This window comes from Topomyia yanbarensis, chromosome 2 (genome assembly GCF_030247195.1).
Source record: "Topomyia yanbarensis strain Yona2022 chromosome 2, ASM3024719v1, whole genome shotgun sequence".
Classification (NCBI taxonomy): Eukaryota; Metazoa; Arthropoda; class Insecta; order Diptera; family Culicidae; genus Topomyia; species Topomyia yanbarensis.
The window spans coordinates 53,312,504-53,331,454 of NC_080671.1; the positions used below are offsets into that span (position 1 = coordinate 53,312,504).

The following is an 18,951-nucleotide window of genomic DNA, read 5'->3' on the forward strand; positions in this document are numbered from 1 at the left end:
GGCTTGCTATCAGATACCCAGTTTGGTTTTCGGAGGGGAAAGGGAACGAATGATTGTCTGGCGCTACTTTCGTCAGAAATCCAACTAGCTTATGCAAAAAAAGAACAAATGGCGTCTGTGTTCTTAGACATAAAAGGAGCATTCGACTCTGTTTCCATTGATGTTCTCTCAGAGAAACTACATCAATGTGGTCTTTCACCAATATTAAATAATTATTTATACAACTTATTGTCAGAAAAGCACATGCATTTTTCATATGGCGATTTGGCAACATTCAGAATAAGTTACATGGGCCTCCCACAAGGTTCTTGTTTAAGCCCCCTTCTCTACAATTTTTACGTGAATGATATTGATAATTGTATTGTCAGCCCATGCACTCTAAGACAACTTGCAGATGATGGCGTGGTTTCTGTTACAGGACCAAAAGCCTTAAATTTACAACAACCACTGCAAGATAGTTTGGATAATTTATCAAGTTGGGCTTTGAAGTTAGGCATCGATTTCTCTACGGAGAAAACAGAGTTGGTTGTTTTTTCAAGGAAGCGTGATCCAGCTCAGCTTCAGCTTCAGTTGGTTGGTAGAACGATAGCCCAAGTCCTGACTTTTAAATACCTTGGAATTTGGTTCGATTCTAAAGGCACATGGGGAGGCCACATTAGGTATCTAATAACGAAATGCCAACAAAGGATAAATTTTCTGCGAACAATAACTGGATCATGGTGGGGTTCTCATCCAAGTGACATGATAAGATTGTATCAAACAACAATACTTTCAGTAATGGAATATGGGTGCATCTGTTTCCGTTCAGCTGCGAACACTCACATTATTAAACTGGAACGGATACAGTATCGCTGTTTACGAATCGCCTTAGGTTGCATGCAGTCGACCCATACGATGAGTCTTGAAGTACTAGCGGGAGTTCTTCCTTTAAAAGACCGATTCTGGGATCTTTCTTCTCGTTTACTTATTCGATGTGAGGTTATGAACCCACTGGTAATTGAAAATTTTGAAAGACTTGTCGAGCTTCAACCCCAAACCAGATTCATGACAGTGTATTTCAATCACATGTCACAAGAAATAACGCCTGCTAGGTATGTTCCCACATACGTCAATATACTAGATATTCCTGAATCCACTTTATTCTTCGACACGTCCATGCAAGCAGAGATTCGTGGAATTCCGGATCATCTACGCTCGCGGGAGATCCCTAAAATATTCACAAGTAAATATCAACACATAGACTGCCTTAAAATGTTTTACACTGATGGGTCACGAATCAGTGAGGCCACTGGTTTCGGTATTTTCAACAATAATTTTTCAATTTCTCTCAAACTTGCAGAACCCGCCTCTGTTTATATAGCGGAACTAGCAGCAGTTCACTATAGTTTGCAAATAATTAATACTTTACCCCCGAACCATTACTTTATCCTCACTGATAGTCTCAGCACAATTGCAGCTCTACGCTCAAAGAGGATTGATAATCACGATCCATTCTTTTTGGGGAAGATACGAGAATCTCTGAGTAACCTGACAAGAAAATGTTATAAATTTACCCTAGTGTGGCTCCCCGCCCATTGCTCTATTGCGGGCAATGAGAAAGCTGATAATTTAGCCAAGATTGGTGCACTAGATGGTGAAATATATGAAAGACCCATCGCTTACAATGAATTTTATAGCGCTTCTCGACAGAGGACACTTGCTAGTTGGCAAACATCTTGGGACAATGGAGATATGGGACGATGGCTACACTCAATTACCCCTAAAGTATCAACGAAGGCATGGTTCAAAGGATTGGATGTAAGTCGGGACTTCATCCGTGTGATGTCTAGGCTCATGTCCAATCATTATACTTTAGATGCGCATCTCCGTCGTATTGGGCTCGCTGAGGGTAATCATTGTGCTTGTGGAGAAGGTTACCATGACATTGAGCATGTTGTTTGGTCCTGCACTGAATATCGTGAAGCCAGATCACAATTAGTAGATTCTTTACAAGTCCGAGGAAGACCAATCCATGTTCCTGTTAGAGACATCCTGGCGTATCGCGATCCTCTATACATGGAACTTATCTATCATTTTCTAAAAACAGCATCTGTCAAAATTTAATTAAATTCATCTCCTCATACTCTCATCCAAGGCTAATCATTCACCAATTAAAGGAACCTAGAATATTTAGTTTTTAAATTTAGACAATAACAGAAAAAAAAGTAAATAAATACACCCGAAAATACTAGATCAGTATGAAATACAACAATGTAAGGAAAAAAGCAAACAATAAAGTGATTTCAGTGTTAGTTTTAGACAAAGTACTAGTATAGTTAAAATTAGTCTTAAGGATTTTTGTAACGTGCTATGTAAAAAAAGAAACTGGCGTAAAAAGCTATTGCAAATGCCGTGTCAAATAAACGTATGAAAAAAAAAAAAAAAAGGAGCGGTTAGTTCTATTGACAAAGTTTTTAAAAACACCGGTGGAACGCCATCAGGTCCAGGGCTTTTAGAGTTATCCAAGTTTTTTAAGGCATCCATGATTGTATGTACTTTTATCTGTTTAATGTTAATGTCTCTTGAAAGTTCTGGGAGGAATGAAAAGTATTCACGCTCTCGATCCTTCTCTGAAAATGTAGTGTAAACTTCCTGGAAGAAAGTTGCAAAAAGATTGCAGATTTCCTCTGAGTTATCGCCTACCTTTCCATCAAGATGCATTTCTGTTGGGAAATAATCCGATTTTATTTTAGTTTTTACGTAATTAAAGAAGTTTTTTGGGCAAGTTTTTATATTGCGTTCTGTTCTTGCATTGTACTCTTCAAACGCGATATCAATGGCAAGGTTCAATTGATCGCATAGATTTAAATAGTTTGTTAAGTTATCTTCGCTGTTGTATTTTTTGTAGATTTTGTGTGCTTTCTGCTTGCGATTTTTTAAATTTTTGATTTCTCTATTAAACCAGATGGGATGTTTTGAGTTATAGTGACGCCTTCTTCTTTTCAATGGTATATCTTCATGAATGACTTCAAATAATATTTTGTAGAAGATGTCTACGGCAGCTTCAACATTTTCTTCATTTCTTAAAATCATTTGCCAGTTTATTGCATTAATTTTTTGCCTCAAGCTTTCATAGTTAGCGGACTCGTAATCAAATACCTCCTCAAATTCACTATCACCAGGTCTGTCGTTAACATGCAAGAATATAGAAAACTCAATGGCTGTATGATAAGCTTCATTCTTCCATAAGGGAGTAAGTGGTTCCGTTACACAGAAGTCTTCGTCTATATTCGTCATTAATAAATCTAAATAGCAATGTCGCTGATTTCTTATGTGATTTATTTGATTAAGTCCTAAACTGGCAGATTTATCGCAAATGAACTGCAAAGTTTCATTTTCCCCTACAACAGGAAGTAGGATGCTCTCATTATCAGCATCTGGTATGAAATCAATACCGCGTTGATTGAAATCGCCATATATGTGAACTTTCACGTGCGGGGAAAGACTATTAATAATGCATTCAGCAGCATGATAAAACTTTTCGTAAGTCGTTTTTCGAGCAAAATTTGGAGGAAAATACACCGAAGCGAAAACGTGAGTTTCGTCTTTAACATGTACTTTCACCCACACATGCTCGAATTCTTTTGATTTTATAGTTTTGATAACTTCTGCATTTAGTTTTGCTGAAATCGCAATCAAAGCGCCCCCTCCTGACTTCTTACCAGATACATGACAATCACGGTCATCCCTAAATACATTGTAATTGCTCCCGAAAACTTCTTCACTTCTCACTGTTTCGTCCCAACTAGTCTCAGTTGCTAAAATTACGGAATAATGACAACCTAATATTTTGTTTTGAATCACATTCATCTTAGCTGCACTTTTCATGCGGTTAAAGTTTTGGCAATAGACCAAGATTTCTGTTCTTGACTGAGATTCTCTTGGAGAAGTGTTAGTTGAATGGGAATTAATTAGACCTAGCTCTACCTCTTCTAAATCTTGAATCGCAATATGATTTATCAATTCATTATTATCTTGCTCTAATGAGCGCGTCGATGGCGGCAAAAACACTGACAGGCGCCAATTCCGGAGGGGTACATAGATGTGGCAGCAGCTGTTCGATGTGAGGTGCTAGGTTGGTCGGTAGGGCACGGGTTTAAAACATCGCCTCTCTGGAATGCAATGGTAGGTCTGAACGAAGTTGAAGGTGGCCTCGAAAAACGTTTTTTTGCCTCAGCCAGTAGCTCTCTATCCAACGGAAGATTGTCGATGTCGCGGCGTTTGTTATCGTGGTACGCAAATCTGCTGTGGTTGTAATTACATCCGTTATTTTTGTCGAAAATTGTGTGGTGCTTGTAACCGTGATTCTTGCGACGCTTAGTATTATTATTACGGGTGGTGTCAAGTGCATTAGCGGGCCTCTGTTTATTCCGTTTCTTCTTTATTCTTGCTTTCTCCGCCGCTTTTTGTTGATTGAGACGACGCAATTTACGTGCGTCGTATTCGGACCAATCAGCCTTCCATACCTTAGAGTTGCCAAGGAAACGCCAGCCTGAGTTACTGGCTGCCTCGACGGACATCTCAGCCTCTAAACTAGGGGAGGAATCTGTAGCGGGTGAAGCAGCAGTCTTTTGTTCCAGTGAGTTTACTGCACTAGAAATTTGCTTTAACTCATCGATAATATCATCCGTAAATATTGGGTTTACATAACTCATATTCTGAGCCGAACAGTTTGATCACTGTTCGAAGTAATCATTACATATTTTTAGGCACAACACATTTTTTCCAAGTTTGATATTTTCTAACCAGGTGCTGATGTATGAAGAACGAGATAGAATGGTTTTCCCCCGAAATGGTCAACTTACTACCATTTAAAAAAATTTTTAATAGAAACCCGTTTATGTTTTCCGGGGTGACTTTGATCATCACCTGCATGTTAACCCACATTAATGGCGTTTTCGTTTTTTCTTGGTGCTACACCGGTGTAGTGCAAAGAAAGAGATAGACTGATTACACCCAAGTTTGAATGAGTGTAGCACCGACTACACCGGTGTAGTGCACTGTCAAAAACGAATATGCCATAAGTTCGTTTATTTGATAATGCACGTTTACGTAGGCTGAAAGTGCCAAAGGGTACCATGATGACAAGGAGGAAAAATGTGGGTTTTCAGTTTCAATGAAACAGGAGATCAACGACATCGATTACAGACTCGGGCGGCCCTTATTCGGGAACATCATAAACTCAGTTGGCCCTCCTCGACCCGGCATGGGTTCCTGCAGACGATTTCGTAGTACGGCTCACCTGCGGACCTGCAATACACGGAATTGTGCGTGTGATGCTTTTGCTTTTGTTAAATCTTCCGATAGAGATGTATCGTGTTACCTTGTAGTCGCATACAACGGTGGTGTACGGTACAGAAGGAAGAGGGAACTTCTGAGAATGTCAAGAAAATTAAAAGGGCCAATTAAATTTGTACATTGATGATTTTTAGGAAGGCGTATACGAGGGACATATGAAGAAGGTCGCGGTTTGCCAGTACGTCTCGAACTGGGGCATTGGGTGATCTTCCTTGGGTCCGAAGACAATCCAATAGTTAAGATTTGGCAGAATAGTACTCGGCACATGCCCAGATAATATGTTCGATTTCGTGATAACTGTCACCACAAGCGCAGATACAACTATTCGCGGGCCCAATGCGTCGGAGATGGGAAGGGACATCTTCTGGCCTTTTCAACAAAGCTTAGGCGAGGAAATGTTCTTCTTCCATTAATTCTGAGCGGTGCAGAAAATGTTCCCTATTGGGGTATTCAGTGTTAGTGTAGGGAATGCATCAGTTACATCTCGCGTTGTTTGTGCGCGTTTTCAGCAGCCCTTCCACAGGAATCCCCCACATTATGCTAACTGTATTTCACGCAACGAACCTTATTGCTACAATGGAAGGTTGTGTATTCCAGTTGCTTGCAATTAGTTCAGCTCATGACCCGCGGCACAAAAAACGAACAGGTAGATGAATCTTGTTAAACAGGAGGTAGTTAGGTAGAGCAGATCTGGCGATGATCACCCGATAAGACTCTGAGTTGAAATATGCCCTCTTCTCGTCAGCTGCAACTAATGCTGAATGCAAACGTTTGCACTCCAGTATTTTCACTGGTTGAAGTATGGGGTCTTTAAAACAACCAACCTCGTGTTCCAGCTTGTCCTCGCAATTCAAACTCGAATCGGTGATGACGCCATCTTATTCAACCCGATTAGCTGATACATATACTATTTACTTCTTAGTAAAAGGTTCGTATCCAGCAATAGCATTTGCCTGCTTCAAACTCTATCGCCACCCGGAGCTTATCGGGGAGAATCTTCGATATTCCCGTCACGGGCGAGTATCGCTCTACCAGAACTTGAGAAATCTGCAACATTTTGAAAAAATGTTTGTCTTTGGTCCGCCAAACGATTTCGAATGGCCCGTTTGAGGAGATTGGGGACAATTTCAATCGGGGAGTCGATTTTAATTCGATATCCATCTCGCCTTGAGATAAATCATTGTCAGGTGAAGTTATTTTTGCACGGGCCTATTGCGGGATATCTGTGTTTGTCTATTGAAGCACGGGGTGAGCGAAGATTTTCCATAGTGAAACAACGGGAATGTTTTCCCAACACTTTGCTTACCAGAGCGAGGCCGTGGACTTTATTTCTCACATAATATTCCTTGGGCTGTGGTCCTGCTTCCGTGGTTGGGTTTTCTTTCTTAGGAGGACGTCTGGAGTTTTAGAACTTTCAAACTTGATTTTCTTTCGTTAGTTAAAGAAGCACTGTGAATCACTTTGAAACTTGAAACTTAATTTATTCAGAAAATATTTACAAAAGTTATCTTAAAGCTACATGTTGCCCGCGCGATTCATATATCGCTACGGGAAAATTTGTCCCTTTTAGTCCTTAAGTTTTTCCCTATTCTCCTGAGATACGGTGTAGATTTCCTATGGCCTTAGAAGGGCGCAATTCCTATTTGTTTACTTATATATTTGGCCCTGCCTCTTCAAAACTGACGTATTTAACCACAATACGGATTCCTGCTATTCAATCCTAGTCCAGTCCCGCAAGGGCTCACAAAATATGCGGTTACATTTGTACCGCTTTCTAAGATTTTATTACTATCCTAACCGCAGAGTAAGTGAGAAGGAAAAACCAAAGCTAGCTAATCGGACTGCGTATGGCACGCTTATGTATATTAGGCGCGGGAGGTTGATAAATAGACAGTGATCCCTTTTTCTGTGTTCTTTTCATTTCATTTTCGGGTTTTTAAGATCAACATCAACCTTCCCTACGCGTAGCAGTGATGCATTTCTTATGCACTGCTGACATTGTATAATTAACTCATTTGCGCGGCAACATTCCAGGGCCCGTAAATCATCCTAGTGGTTTACTCAAATTATCGCTTTACCGCGCAAAAATCTTAGTATTATTCTTACGGGTGTAAATCATGACGTTATTCTATTTAACTACAAGTTCTTCGAAACTGTTCATTAAACGTCAGGTTGGTACTTGATCTACTGATACGAAGAGTATCAGCGCACCTACTTGGAAGTGCTTTGGCCCTTGTACGAGGTCTAGTTATGCTCTTCATTTTCCTAGGGTTTGGTGGTAGTATTCCTTCCACCATTTGTTTAGTTTTCCCAATGTCTACCCGCTTGCGTGTGCGGTAGACATAAGGTTCTTTTATTTCATTCAACGTTTCGATAAAGTGTTTCTTGTACCCTTCGTTATTTATGTTTTGCGGAAAAGGTACCTGCTTAAGCGCCTGGTTTTTATTCCTGATAAGTTCCGGCTGATTTTTGTTTGGAGGATTGAAATCCGATCCCACTAATTTTACTGCTGATCTGGTATGTGATCTAGTTCTGGAATCAATACCCAGCCAAATTTGTTTATTTACGGCAGCGTCTGCCCTCGTTTTCTCTCGCTCTTTGGTCTTTTGTTTTCTGTCTTCAATTTTATGGCAATTCAATCTTTCATGTGCCTTATTCTTATTCTTAACATTTTTAGGGTGTGTTGGCAAAACACGTGTTGTCGATAAAGTATAAGGCTGTGGGTCAACGCCCGACACGACTTGTTTCATCTCAAAATTTGAATATTTGTTTTTAAAATATTCTTTCTGCTTTGTTTGTCGGTAGGGCTTTCTACCTAACCCTTGTTCCGACTTCTGAAGACGACCTGAAGTATCGTCATACTTTGTTCTCTTTGCCTGTTCATCGCCCTTTGAGATGAACGGCTTCTCCGGTTCTTTGACCCTGACAGATTCAATACAGAAATGACTTAGGATCATTTCTTTTTTGTTTTCCCTTTTTGGACCTACATCATGCTTTGGCGAAAACTTTCCACGTTGTGTTGTGCCATGAAGAACCCAACCTAATTTAGTTTTCTTAGCTACCGGTTCATTGAACCCTCTGGATTTTTCCTCTAATCCAGTCATTAAGTACGCATGTGGCAATCCAAGTAATAATGTAGGAGTTGCATTTTCATAATGCGGTAACTCTGTACTTTCTAAGTAAGAGTATTTGTTAATCAGTTTGTCTCGCGCTTGAGTTTGAGTAGGTAACGATAATTGCTTTATCGTTCTCAAGCCATTTAACGAATAAGTTTTATCAAACTGACCTCTTATTTTCATACGAATTTCTTGACTCGATTTTTCTTTTTGAGTCTTACCATTCGTCCATGCTAATGTCATAGGACGTTCAATTCCTTTTAAATGTAGTTTTTCTACTATGTCACTTTGTACTAGACTTACTGAGGACCCTGTATCCATGAAGGCAAAGGTTTCTACTTCATGCGGTCCGTTCTTAAGAATGACGGGAATTATTTGATAATGGATTATTTTACCAGAATGGTGGTAATTTATATTTTCATTGTCGCTTTCATCAGACCTTTTTTCCTGTGCCATAACATGTAACAGTTGGTGATGTCTACTTTTGCACCCTTCTATGTTACAAATTTTAGTGGTTCTACAATTCTTTACCGAGTGATTCGGTCTGCAGCACGAGAAGCATAAATTCTTCTCCTTAACGATCTTCCTCCGTTGGTCGGGAGAGAGTTCTCTAAATTTACCACAATCTATTATCCTGTGGTCAAACTCGCATAACAAGCACTTTTGGTAGCTTGTAGCGTGATAATTAATCCTGTTAGATTTTTCTATTCTAACGGGTTTATCGTCTTGTAATCCCCGCTCAGCTATCAACATGGTAGCTAGCTTTTGCTGGGGCTGTAACCAATCAAATAAATCGCTTACCGTTGGAGCGACAAAGGGATTTGCAGTGGTTGAAAGCGCCCTTTCCTCATTAACGTGAGTTAGCCATTTTAAGTGCAGTCCCTGTGGTAACCTGCTGACTAAATCACGGACTAAACGTTGGTCATTGAGATATTCCTTACGTCCCAAACAGTCCATATTGGTGACGAGGTTACCAATTCGAGATACGAAGTCTACCATGGTTTGTGGTTGTTCGAAACGTGGATTCCTAATTTCTAACACGTCTCGTAAAAGGCCTGAATATATCAGTTCGATGCTTCCGAACTGATCCTCTAATTTTTGGATAATTTTGTTAACGTTGCGCGAGTCTAAAAGCAGCGCGTTAACTGCTTGTAGTGCGCCTCCCTTCAAGCATCTTTGCAATCGATGCAGGTTTTCTAAATCAGTGAATTCCCCTTCACGAGTTGTTTCGTAGAAGGTTTGTTTAAATCTGGGCCACACCTTACAGGACCCATCAAAATAAGGCAAGTCCATTAGGGACTGCCTTAGGGCGTACTTATTTGCGGTAGTCTGGTTACCGACGTTGATTTTATTAATTTTTTGAATTAATAAGTCAAAAATTTCCGCTTGGGGATTTTCTAATTGACTTCTCTCTTTAAATTTTCTTAATTGCCTCTCTTTCTCCGCGAGAGAGTCTCTAATAGCCTGGCACTTACTACAAAGCCAAAGCTCGCTCTTCTTTGGCTTATGTTTCAACCCTACGCAACTCAGGTGGAACCAGCGATCGCAATCGTCGCAGGCCACCATATTGTCTACATCATTAGCTTTAACACATAGGCGACAGTTGCCATTTGGATTTTGTACAAAATTATACTCCATAGCTACTCTTAAAATTAGCTTACTTGTTTCTTTTTCTGTGTTGGACCGACGGTGTTCTTCGTAGTCCGCAGATGCCGGTGCGATACCGACGGTGTTCTTCCAACCTGCAGGTGCCGGCGCGAGACCGACTGTGTTCTTCTAATCTGCAGGTGCCGGCGCGAGACCGACTGTGTTCTTCCTTCCTATTAACTAGTTGCAGTAAAACATAACTTTTGTCTCCAGTTTTCCGTGAAGAAACACTACTCAATTTTTGCGTTTTCACGGATAGTTATCACAACACTACTACAAATGTCAGACTGCATCAAATGTAGATTCCGCGCACCCACGTCTATCAGTGTTAATATGCGTGCTGTCAAAAGGTTCAGCAAATTCCCCTTGTCTAAGGTGTCTGCTGCGTCTCTTATACTTTCCACTACAGTCACTATACACTTGGTATGTATGTTTACTTTCTATGGATCTTGTATTTGTAACACTGTATTAGAACTTTAGTTTATATTTGTATCCTCAGAAGCTGCCACTTCATCCGCGCAACCTCCTTAATCGCACTTAATCCTGGGAGAATGCTTTCTATGCTGTACACCGTTTATACTTATCACACTATTTCTGGTTATCGGCCAGGTTTCGACTGTCCGGAAGTTTCAGTGTTCAGTGATAGATTTCAACTATCACTCTCCAGTGCTCCTCTCTGCGGAGCCACCATGAAACAACGGGAATGTTTTCCCAACACTTTGCTTACCAGAGCGAGGCCGTGGACTTTATTTCTCACATAATATTCCTTGGGCTGTGGTCCTGCTTCCGTGGTTGGGTTTTCTTTCTTAGGAGGACGTCTGGAGTTTTAGAACTTTCAAACTTGATTTTCTTTCGTTAGTTAAAGAAGCACTGTGAATCACTTTGAAACTTGAAACTTAATTTATTCAGAAAATATTTACAAAAGTTATCTTAAAGCTACATGTTGCCCGCGCGATTCATATATCGCTACGGGAAAATTTGTCCCTTTTAGTCCTTAAGTTTTTCCCTATTCTCCTGAGATACGGTGTAGATTTACTATGGCCTTAGAAGGGCGCAATTCCTATTTGTTTACTTATATATTTGGCCCTGCCTCTTCAAAACTGACGTATTTAACCACAATACGGATTCCTGCTATTCAATCCTAGTCCAGTCCCGCAAGGGCTCACAAAATATGCGGTTACATTTGTACCGCTTTCTAAGATTTTATTACTATCCTAACCGCAGAGTAAGTGAGAAGGAAAAACCAAAGCTAGCTAATCGGACTGCGTATGGCACGCTTATGTATATTAGGCGCGGGAGGTTGATAAATAGACAGTGATCCCTTTTTCTGTGTTCTTTTCATTTCATTTTCGGGTTTTTAAGATCAACATCAACCTTCCCTACGCGTAGCAGTGATGCATTTCTTATGCACTGCTGACATTGTATAATTAACTCATTTGCGCGGCAACACATAGCAAAGGCCCGATACGGCAAGTGTGCAGATAGTATTTAGGATTTCGATGATATATTACAATACCTCGCGTACAAACAGTGGCCTGGAGAAACTGAAGCGTTTAATTAAAAGACGCTTTGCACTCTCTTGCAGAAAAACTGAAGAGAGCTACTTATTCTTTCTGAAAAAAATGCTCTCTTAGCTCAGGGCTAAGGCAGAGTGCGACTCTGACATACCCTTGTGGGGACATCTGTTAATGCAACCAAAAACTACAGGCAGATGAGATTTCTTGAAAAGGCTTAACATTTTCTCTTGAGAGACCCCCAAATAACAGCTCGAGGAAGTGCTGAGACAAAGCCTAAGAGACCGAACGAAGAGTACAAATTTGTGCAGGACTAGGTAGGCTTAAGTTGGGCTCCGACCACCTTGGAGCTCCTTCCGGCACTGAGAAGACTTTAATTCGCACGGTCAACTTTGGGGTCATTCGCTTCTTTTCCGATATGCAGGGGTTAGGATTCGAACCCAGGTGCGCTGCGCTGCGTTGCGAAGCACGGTGCAATTCGTATTGCATACTAACGATCATCATGTTGCTTATAGGAAGTTTAACTAATTTTGTTTGTAAGATAAATGTTTGGAAATGAACGTTATCTCTTTTAAGTTCAGTAAACCAACAACTTGAGAATCGTCATTGCCGGTGACGACCATCTTCACCGATACTTAGGATAGGGTAGGAAATGTTGATGTAATACCTATTTAAGGAAGACCACCGACTCAGCGACGCTTCTATAGGTATTACGGAGTTGGATTGAAGGACAGGTATAGGTTTAGATTTCGCCACAAGCAGGAAACGCGACCACGAAATGAATATGTTTTATGCGGTGGGATAGTTAATCTCCGAGTAAACGTATACTCAGAGCAAAAAGATATTTAGCTATGTTTTTCTTGTGTTTAAGCTCTGGATAGCCTGCCATCGAGAGTGATTAACCTTTTAAAAACTACAAACTACAGCAATATGAACTCCAAATAGTCGGCCATGGAAGTATTGCTAAAACTATGGGCTAGTCTGATATCAATAATTGTTTGGGAATTGGGTAGTAGGACCATAAGATGATCTTACCTATATGTACGAATGTCGTTCGCGATCGATTTCCAAAAATTTTAACTGCGCAACTTGAACTCTGGATAACCGACCATCGAGAGTGTTTGCTTATAATTTATTTTTACTTAGTTCGTGCAACCGCCATTGGTTTGATCTGGACTTACTGGTATAACTGAAACCGTCACGGTAAATATCAAGAAAATGCCTCAGTTGAAATTTTTTTTTTTTCAATATTTTTACAGAAGGAAAACTAGCAAAATAGAAAAATATTAATCGAGGGTTATACACAAACCGAACCTACAAAATAAAACCAAGAACTAATTTTGAGCTGCCCAAAATAACCATCAACTGAACCGAAAGATTCATTCTGCATGACGGATACCCTAGCAGTTTCACGTGCGCGTCGTTTGTTCCCTTTCCTTGTCAGCATATGACCACAGATCCCAGCCGATCTAATGCAACTCCCGCTTGAAACGAAACTGAGGAAGGCTCCAATCCGTCGACCTGTCGAAGTGAATGAACTGACATCGGTTGGGGACAGAACCCGTCTCGAGTTTAAGCAAAAACGATCGCCTGTACCCCGGTTGGCACCGCGAGGAGGTAAGGGATAGGAGTTCTGTATCAGAGGTGAATGGCGACATAGTTTGGCCTCATGTTGCACGATAATACAGCTTTGCCAGCTACGCTATGCCCGGCTCCTGGTTTCTCTATAATAATCGATTTAGCTAACTCCACAATATTTCCTATAGCTTTAAGAAGGTGGCCTGCTTTACTGCCCTTGAATGTGGTCTGTCCTATTAATGTTTCTATAAAATACAGAAAACGAACGATAAACTGTTCAATAATTTTCGCTATTATTTTCAATTTAAAGTCTTTGAATTGTAAATTTTTATGTCACGCAACTTAAACACGTTCGTTAGGTATTTAAATGTTTTTCCACTTTACATGTTCAGAAAAACACCATTTATTACGAATAAATCTGAATGGTACTGACAGGACCGTAGCATTGCCTTCTGGCGCCAATAATTTTGGCAATGGCACACTGATTTTGACTTATTTTATGACAAATTTTATTTTTTTTATAAAATAGTTCAAGATGTCAGCGCCCCCCCCTTCTGCAGTTGGCGTCCTAGCTTCAGAGCGACGTGCACACATTAGTGCGAGTGCCGAAAGATTAAATTAACATTATATAATACGTAATAGGGTAATGCGCCTATTTTCGCCATGTGTCTATTATCACCCTACTCATTTAAAGCCGTTGGTTAAAGCAGCGTCTGCAATCTTTGTTCGACGCCTTGGGTCAAATGGTAGGCGCCAATTGGGACACCCGATTCGAGCTTTCGTTGCGCTCAAACACGAGCATTTCACCGTTTTCATGGCGTTTGCTCTTAGCAACGAAGCAAAGCTGTAGATGTCAATTTATATGCATTCCATCGATTATAGACCAAACTAGTAATGATATAGGGAGGCACCCTCACTAATGTGGTGAAAATAAATACTTTACACAGTGAAAAGTTTGGCTTGAAATAACTTAGTTTTAAACTATTTTAAAAATTTTCAACAAAATAAAAAAAATTTAGGGGTCCGGACCCCCAGGATCTGCCTCTGATCAACGATAAAAAACAGAATGATATAATTACATTCAAACGCCGATTTAAGTCAGATTTTCCATATTTGTTTACTCACCTGCTCAGCCGACTGCTCCTCGATCAGCATCTTTACCTTTAGGCCTTGTTTCGCTTCCAGAAACGCTCTTCGTTGTTTCGCTTCGGCCAAAAAATAAACAAGCAATCCAATAGCTGTCGCCGCAATGAGCAGTAGAATGTTGGCGAATTGCTGCAAATTGATAACGAATATTAATCCTCTTAAACTCTTTTGTATTCCGAACGGAAGGCTTCTACTAAGCATTTTAAGAGAGAATCAATGTCTTGACCCCTCTCTTGTGGCTAGACTAAAAAAACGAATCAATGGGGATGTCATCAATATGGAGGGTAAAGAAAAGTAAACAATATCGAAAAGAAACAAGATAATCCTTGACATACCTGTTCCCAGAAAAAGTTCTCCTTCTTGGCCAGTCCGATGATTGCGTTTATGTACGTTGCAAACGATCCTAGTCCCAGCAGGATGCCGGTATATTTCAGCAGCACCGGGAGTGTAACGTACACTAAAAAATTTAGCAGTATCGCCCATCCGAGGGAATCTCTGAAAATGAAAATAAATTATTTACAACGAATTGCCGAACAAATGTGGGTCGGGGCAAATTATTCATGAACTTCAATGTGTGTTGGGAATCTATCTGGATAAAAATAGCCGTGGTTTATCGTTCCATATTTTAGGAAGTAAACAAGAATTCGGACCTTTTTTGGTTTTCAGAATTGACGAAGGTAGCGCGTAGGCGCATTTTTGTGGGGTGTCATGTAAAGATGTTAAGATTATAAAATTTACATTTGAAAGAAAACAACTGGTCTGTGTCCCACTTCGATGGAGTGTTGACTATTTGCATGTATGCTTAGGGTGCGAGATGAGATTCTGCCATTAACTTATTAATATGATAATTAAGTGATTCAAAATTGAATAGTTGCTAAGATAGATTTAAATTATACGACATAAAATTTACATTTATACGATTCTACATCGCAGCTTATATCTTTGTTACTTTTCGGCAAAGTTGATTCAACGCATTGGGTTACATGGAAATTTCGAGCAACGAGGAATGGTTCCAAGTTAATTTGAAGAGTTTATTTTCTCAAAATTTAATTGCTAATAGCAGAGGCTTCGGATGGCTCCGCAGCTACCAACGATTTAATCATCCCCGTGTGTCGCTTACTATGCATCATAAATGTCGATTGGACCGTGGGGCTATACCTTACATTGTGGTATTAAGAGACAAAATTGAGTATTCCAATTTAACAAAAAATGAGTCCAATACTTGATGATTTGAAGCTCTTAAATAAAGGGCGAATGACCAATCGAGGTTAAAGCCTCAATAAACAATACAATACAAAACCAAAGTAAACTATGAGCAGGAATGGATCCAGGGGGAGGGTGTTGTGGATCCGGATCCCTCTCCCGAAAATTTTCAACTTGTTGAGAAATTTTAATTTAGTTTCAATTTCAAATTAGATGTTTATCTCTTTTTTGTATATCCTCTATTTTATATCATCATTTATTTTAGAAAAAAGGAACCGTAACTGCGGGAACCGAATGGGCCAAGAGGGATGCTAAATAGTCTGAAATATTGATCCTCCCGTACCTTATGCAATGCAATATCTCTCGTTAGAAACGGTTTTACCAGATGTTTGAAAATTGCAACCAAAAATTTGAAACATTGAAGTTGAGCAAATCTACAGAATTCCTCATTCCTTCTTGGAGTGAACCCCAGAATGGGAAGCTGGGTTTCATTCGTGTTTCTGGAACTAAGACATTACATGCAATTGTTGGGTATATGTTCTCGTTACTTTACTTCACACCTTCATTAACCGATGAAAAGCTATCACTGAACTTTTCTACATGTTAAATCAAGTAAAATTGTAATCACAGTTGAAGCTAAATTCCCAGAAACTACCATTACTATTTACAGCTTTTTTCGCATCCTTTACCGCCTTAAATCGTCTTTTTATTTTATGTCAATGCTAAGTGGAATAGAAAAATCCGCCATAAAAAGGGTGACAAACCGATGGTTCAGAGATACGTAAAGCAATAAAACAATCCCACTTTGAATGGGATACTCACATAGAAAAAAAAACGAATGAAAAGACCAAACCCCATAAAAGGTCGAGAGAAGCTGATAGCTACAGGATATCCGTTGCTTTCACTTAAAGATGTGTTCCACGTAATCTTATCGAAACTAGCCGGAAGAAAGGACATTATTTACTTCCATCCCAACAGTTATCTTGTACTCTATTTCCCCAATAAAATACCGTGTTACAACAAACACGACGACCATTAAGCAGCAGTCAATACGTTTGCTTCTTTCAAACACGACCAATTCTCGTTCGACAAAATCCAATAATGATAAAACAGAAAACATAGAAACAGTAATATCCCAATTTAGTTAGTCTAAATAAGGGGGCTCCAAATCAGTTCCAGATTTTTGTCACAATTTTGTCATTCTGAAGATATCAGAATCCAGGTTGTATATTGATACACCAAATATTATTTGACTTTTCAAAAATGAGTTTATCAAGAAAAAATGATTTCAAGAACTATGACAAGATTGGGACATTAGTGTAACTGATTCGTGGAATATCGGTTTGTTATCACGAACAAATGTTTCTCTTGCTATTGTTATTGCGTGACGGCACCGAAAGCTCACTTACCTGGGCGTGACGGATCCTTTGAGGAAAAGTTGCAGGAAAAGCTGTTTGATTGCTAGCAGCCATGCTGCATGAGGCGCCACCTCCCAGATGAAGCCACGAAAGCGTCCTTTGCCGCAGAAGCGCAGGATGCCCGCCAGGATGACGTTCAGTAGCAGGAAGATACACGTTACAACTGTAAGCAGAGAGGTTTATTTGATTGAATAAAGTAAACAACATCTATCGTATGCGTGAAAAAGATTGGTATATTTTCGGGAATTGAGTTTTTTTGTATATCCCGTTTTGTTGTCATTGTAATACCGCTGCATTAGCATTTTTATTTTTGTGCAATGCAACATCGGTGAAGCGTAGAAAAAGAGTGGTTACAACCAAGTTTGAATGTATGTGCACCGACTACACCATACAGTGATCACCTTCCATACAAAAGCGAACAAAACTTCAGAAGTGGCCCGAATTAGATGAAAACATCACATTAAAGTAATTTGTGACGCTGAATTCATATTCAATGTTCATTTTTTCATCCTTAAAATTTTGACACTGACGATGGTTTGAAAATTCAACATTTACGAATACAAAGTGCACTATATCTGAAAAGTGATTTTCAAAAATGAAATTTTAGCAGAGTACACACTTTTTAAATTGTTGATATTGTTGACAGACATTTATAAATTATATCTTGAACCCTGGGTAATCAAACACTGCCATGCGTCTCCTTCAGACATAAAATAAAAAACTTCTAATTTTCAAATGTCAGGAACTACAAGCGAACTTACAGCCAATATGAACAATAAAACTTTAATTTATTGCAGCATTTATTATTTCTATATAATGTCTGGCTTGAACCGACTAAATCGAATGGTAAGTATAAGTTCAGCGAATATCCTTTCAAATTAAACCAACGATCCTAATCGGAATCTTAACTAAAAAGATAAATTCATTTGAATAACACAGAATTGAAGATAGTTTTTTTCAGATTTCATCATCTATTTCACCTTTGAAGTTAGGTAAAAAATCGTCCAATATTTTGAGAAGACTCTATTCAACCTGTTTACAAACATAGAAAAATGTGAAATTATGCAAAACTTAAAATAAAATTTTGAGGTTTGTCCATTTAGGCGAAACTGTGCAGCAGTGTTACACTAGTGCAATGTTAAAAACAAAAATGCCATGATAATCAGTTTAGCCAGCTCAATGGTGCTGAAGTTTGTAGAAACAATTAATTTGTCACGAGCGCAATAAAAAAATCGCTGTTACATTGGAAATGTTACTATCAACAGTATTTAAGTACATTGGAACGACAACAAGATAGACTATCAGCTTATACTATATCTTCGAGTCGTTCACAATATTAGTATACCGTAAATAGTATCCTGAATATTTTTATATAATATTCGTAGTAAAATAGCTCGCTGAAATCGAAAAGGCGGTCGAAGAACTTATTTATGGAACGTATTTTTAAAAAAATACATTCTTCGCAGATTTTGAAAAATGCGTTTTCACTTCATCGCACATATCTCCAGTTCTGGTTTGCTGATTTTGACAAATCTCATTTAAAATTGTCGATAATTACATTATACACCGATTGTTCATATAGTATTTTTCATCACAATTACAGTTTTAGTTTCCGCAAATTTATGAATCATTTTAATCCATTTGACACATAGAAAAAAGAATTTGTTAATTAGTTTCATTCATGGATGTTGAAGTTCAATCACTTGAAAAGGAAATGAAAGGTTGCTGTTGAAATCGGGAAGATTTTAGTATTTCTGTAAAATGTTTTTTTGCCTTTCTCGTATAGAAAGGTTTTGTAATCACTCTGTACATGGCTTACATAATCCCGACCCGGAGGGCCGAGTGTCGTATACCATTCACCTCAGTTCGTCGAGATCGGAAAATGTCTATGTGGAGTGTGTACGTGTGTATATTAGGGTGGCACAAAGTTTAGAATTCATTTACCGATCTAGAACTACTCGCTATACGGCATCATTCAACCATGCAAAATGT

General features: G+C 39.2%; 1 protein-coding gene across 9 annotated transcripts in view; it reads right to left on the reverse strand.

The window, feature by feature from the left end:
- LOC131685069 (adenylate cyclase type 3) overlaps nt 1-18,951 on the reverse strand; it is a 145,020-nt gene that overhangs the window by 62,505 nt on the left and 63,564 nt on the right. For all 9 annotated transcript variants that reach the window (XM_058968486.1, XM_058968484.1, XM_058968481.1 and 6 more), the window contains 3 exons: nt 16,951-17,122; nt 14,674-14,833; nt 14,318-14,467 (listed from right to left, as the gene is read on the reverse strand). In XM_058968486.1, coding sequence (XP_058824469.1) covers nt 14,318-14,467; nt 14,674-14,833; nt 16,951-17,122 — 482 coding nt within the window. The remainder of the gene's footprint in view (nt 1-14,317; nt 14,468-14,673; nt 14,834-16,950; nt 17,123-18,951) is intronic.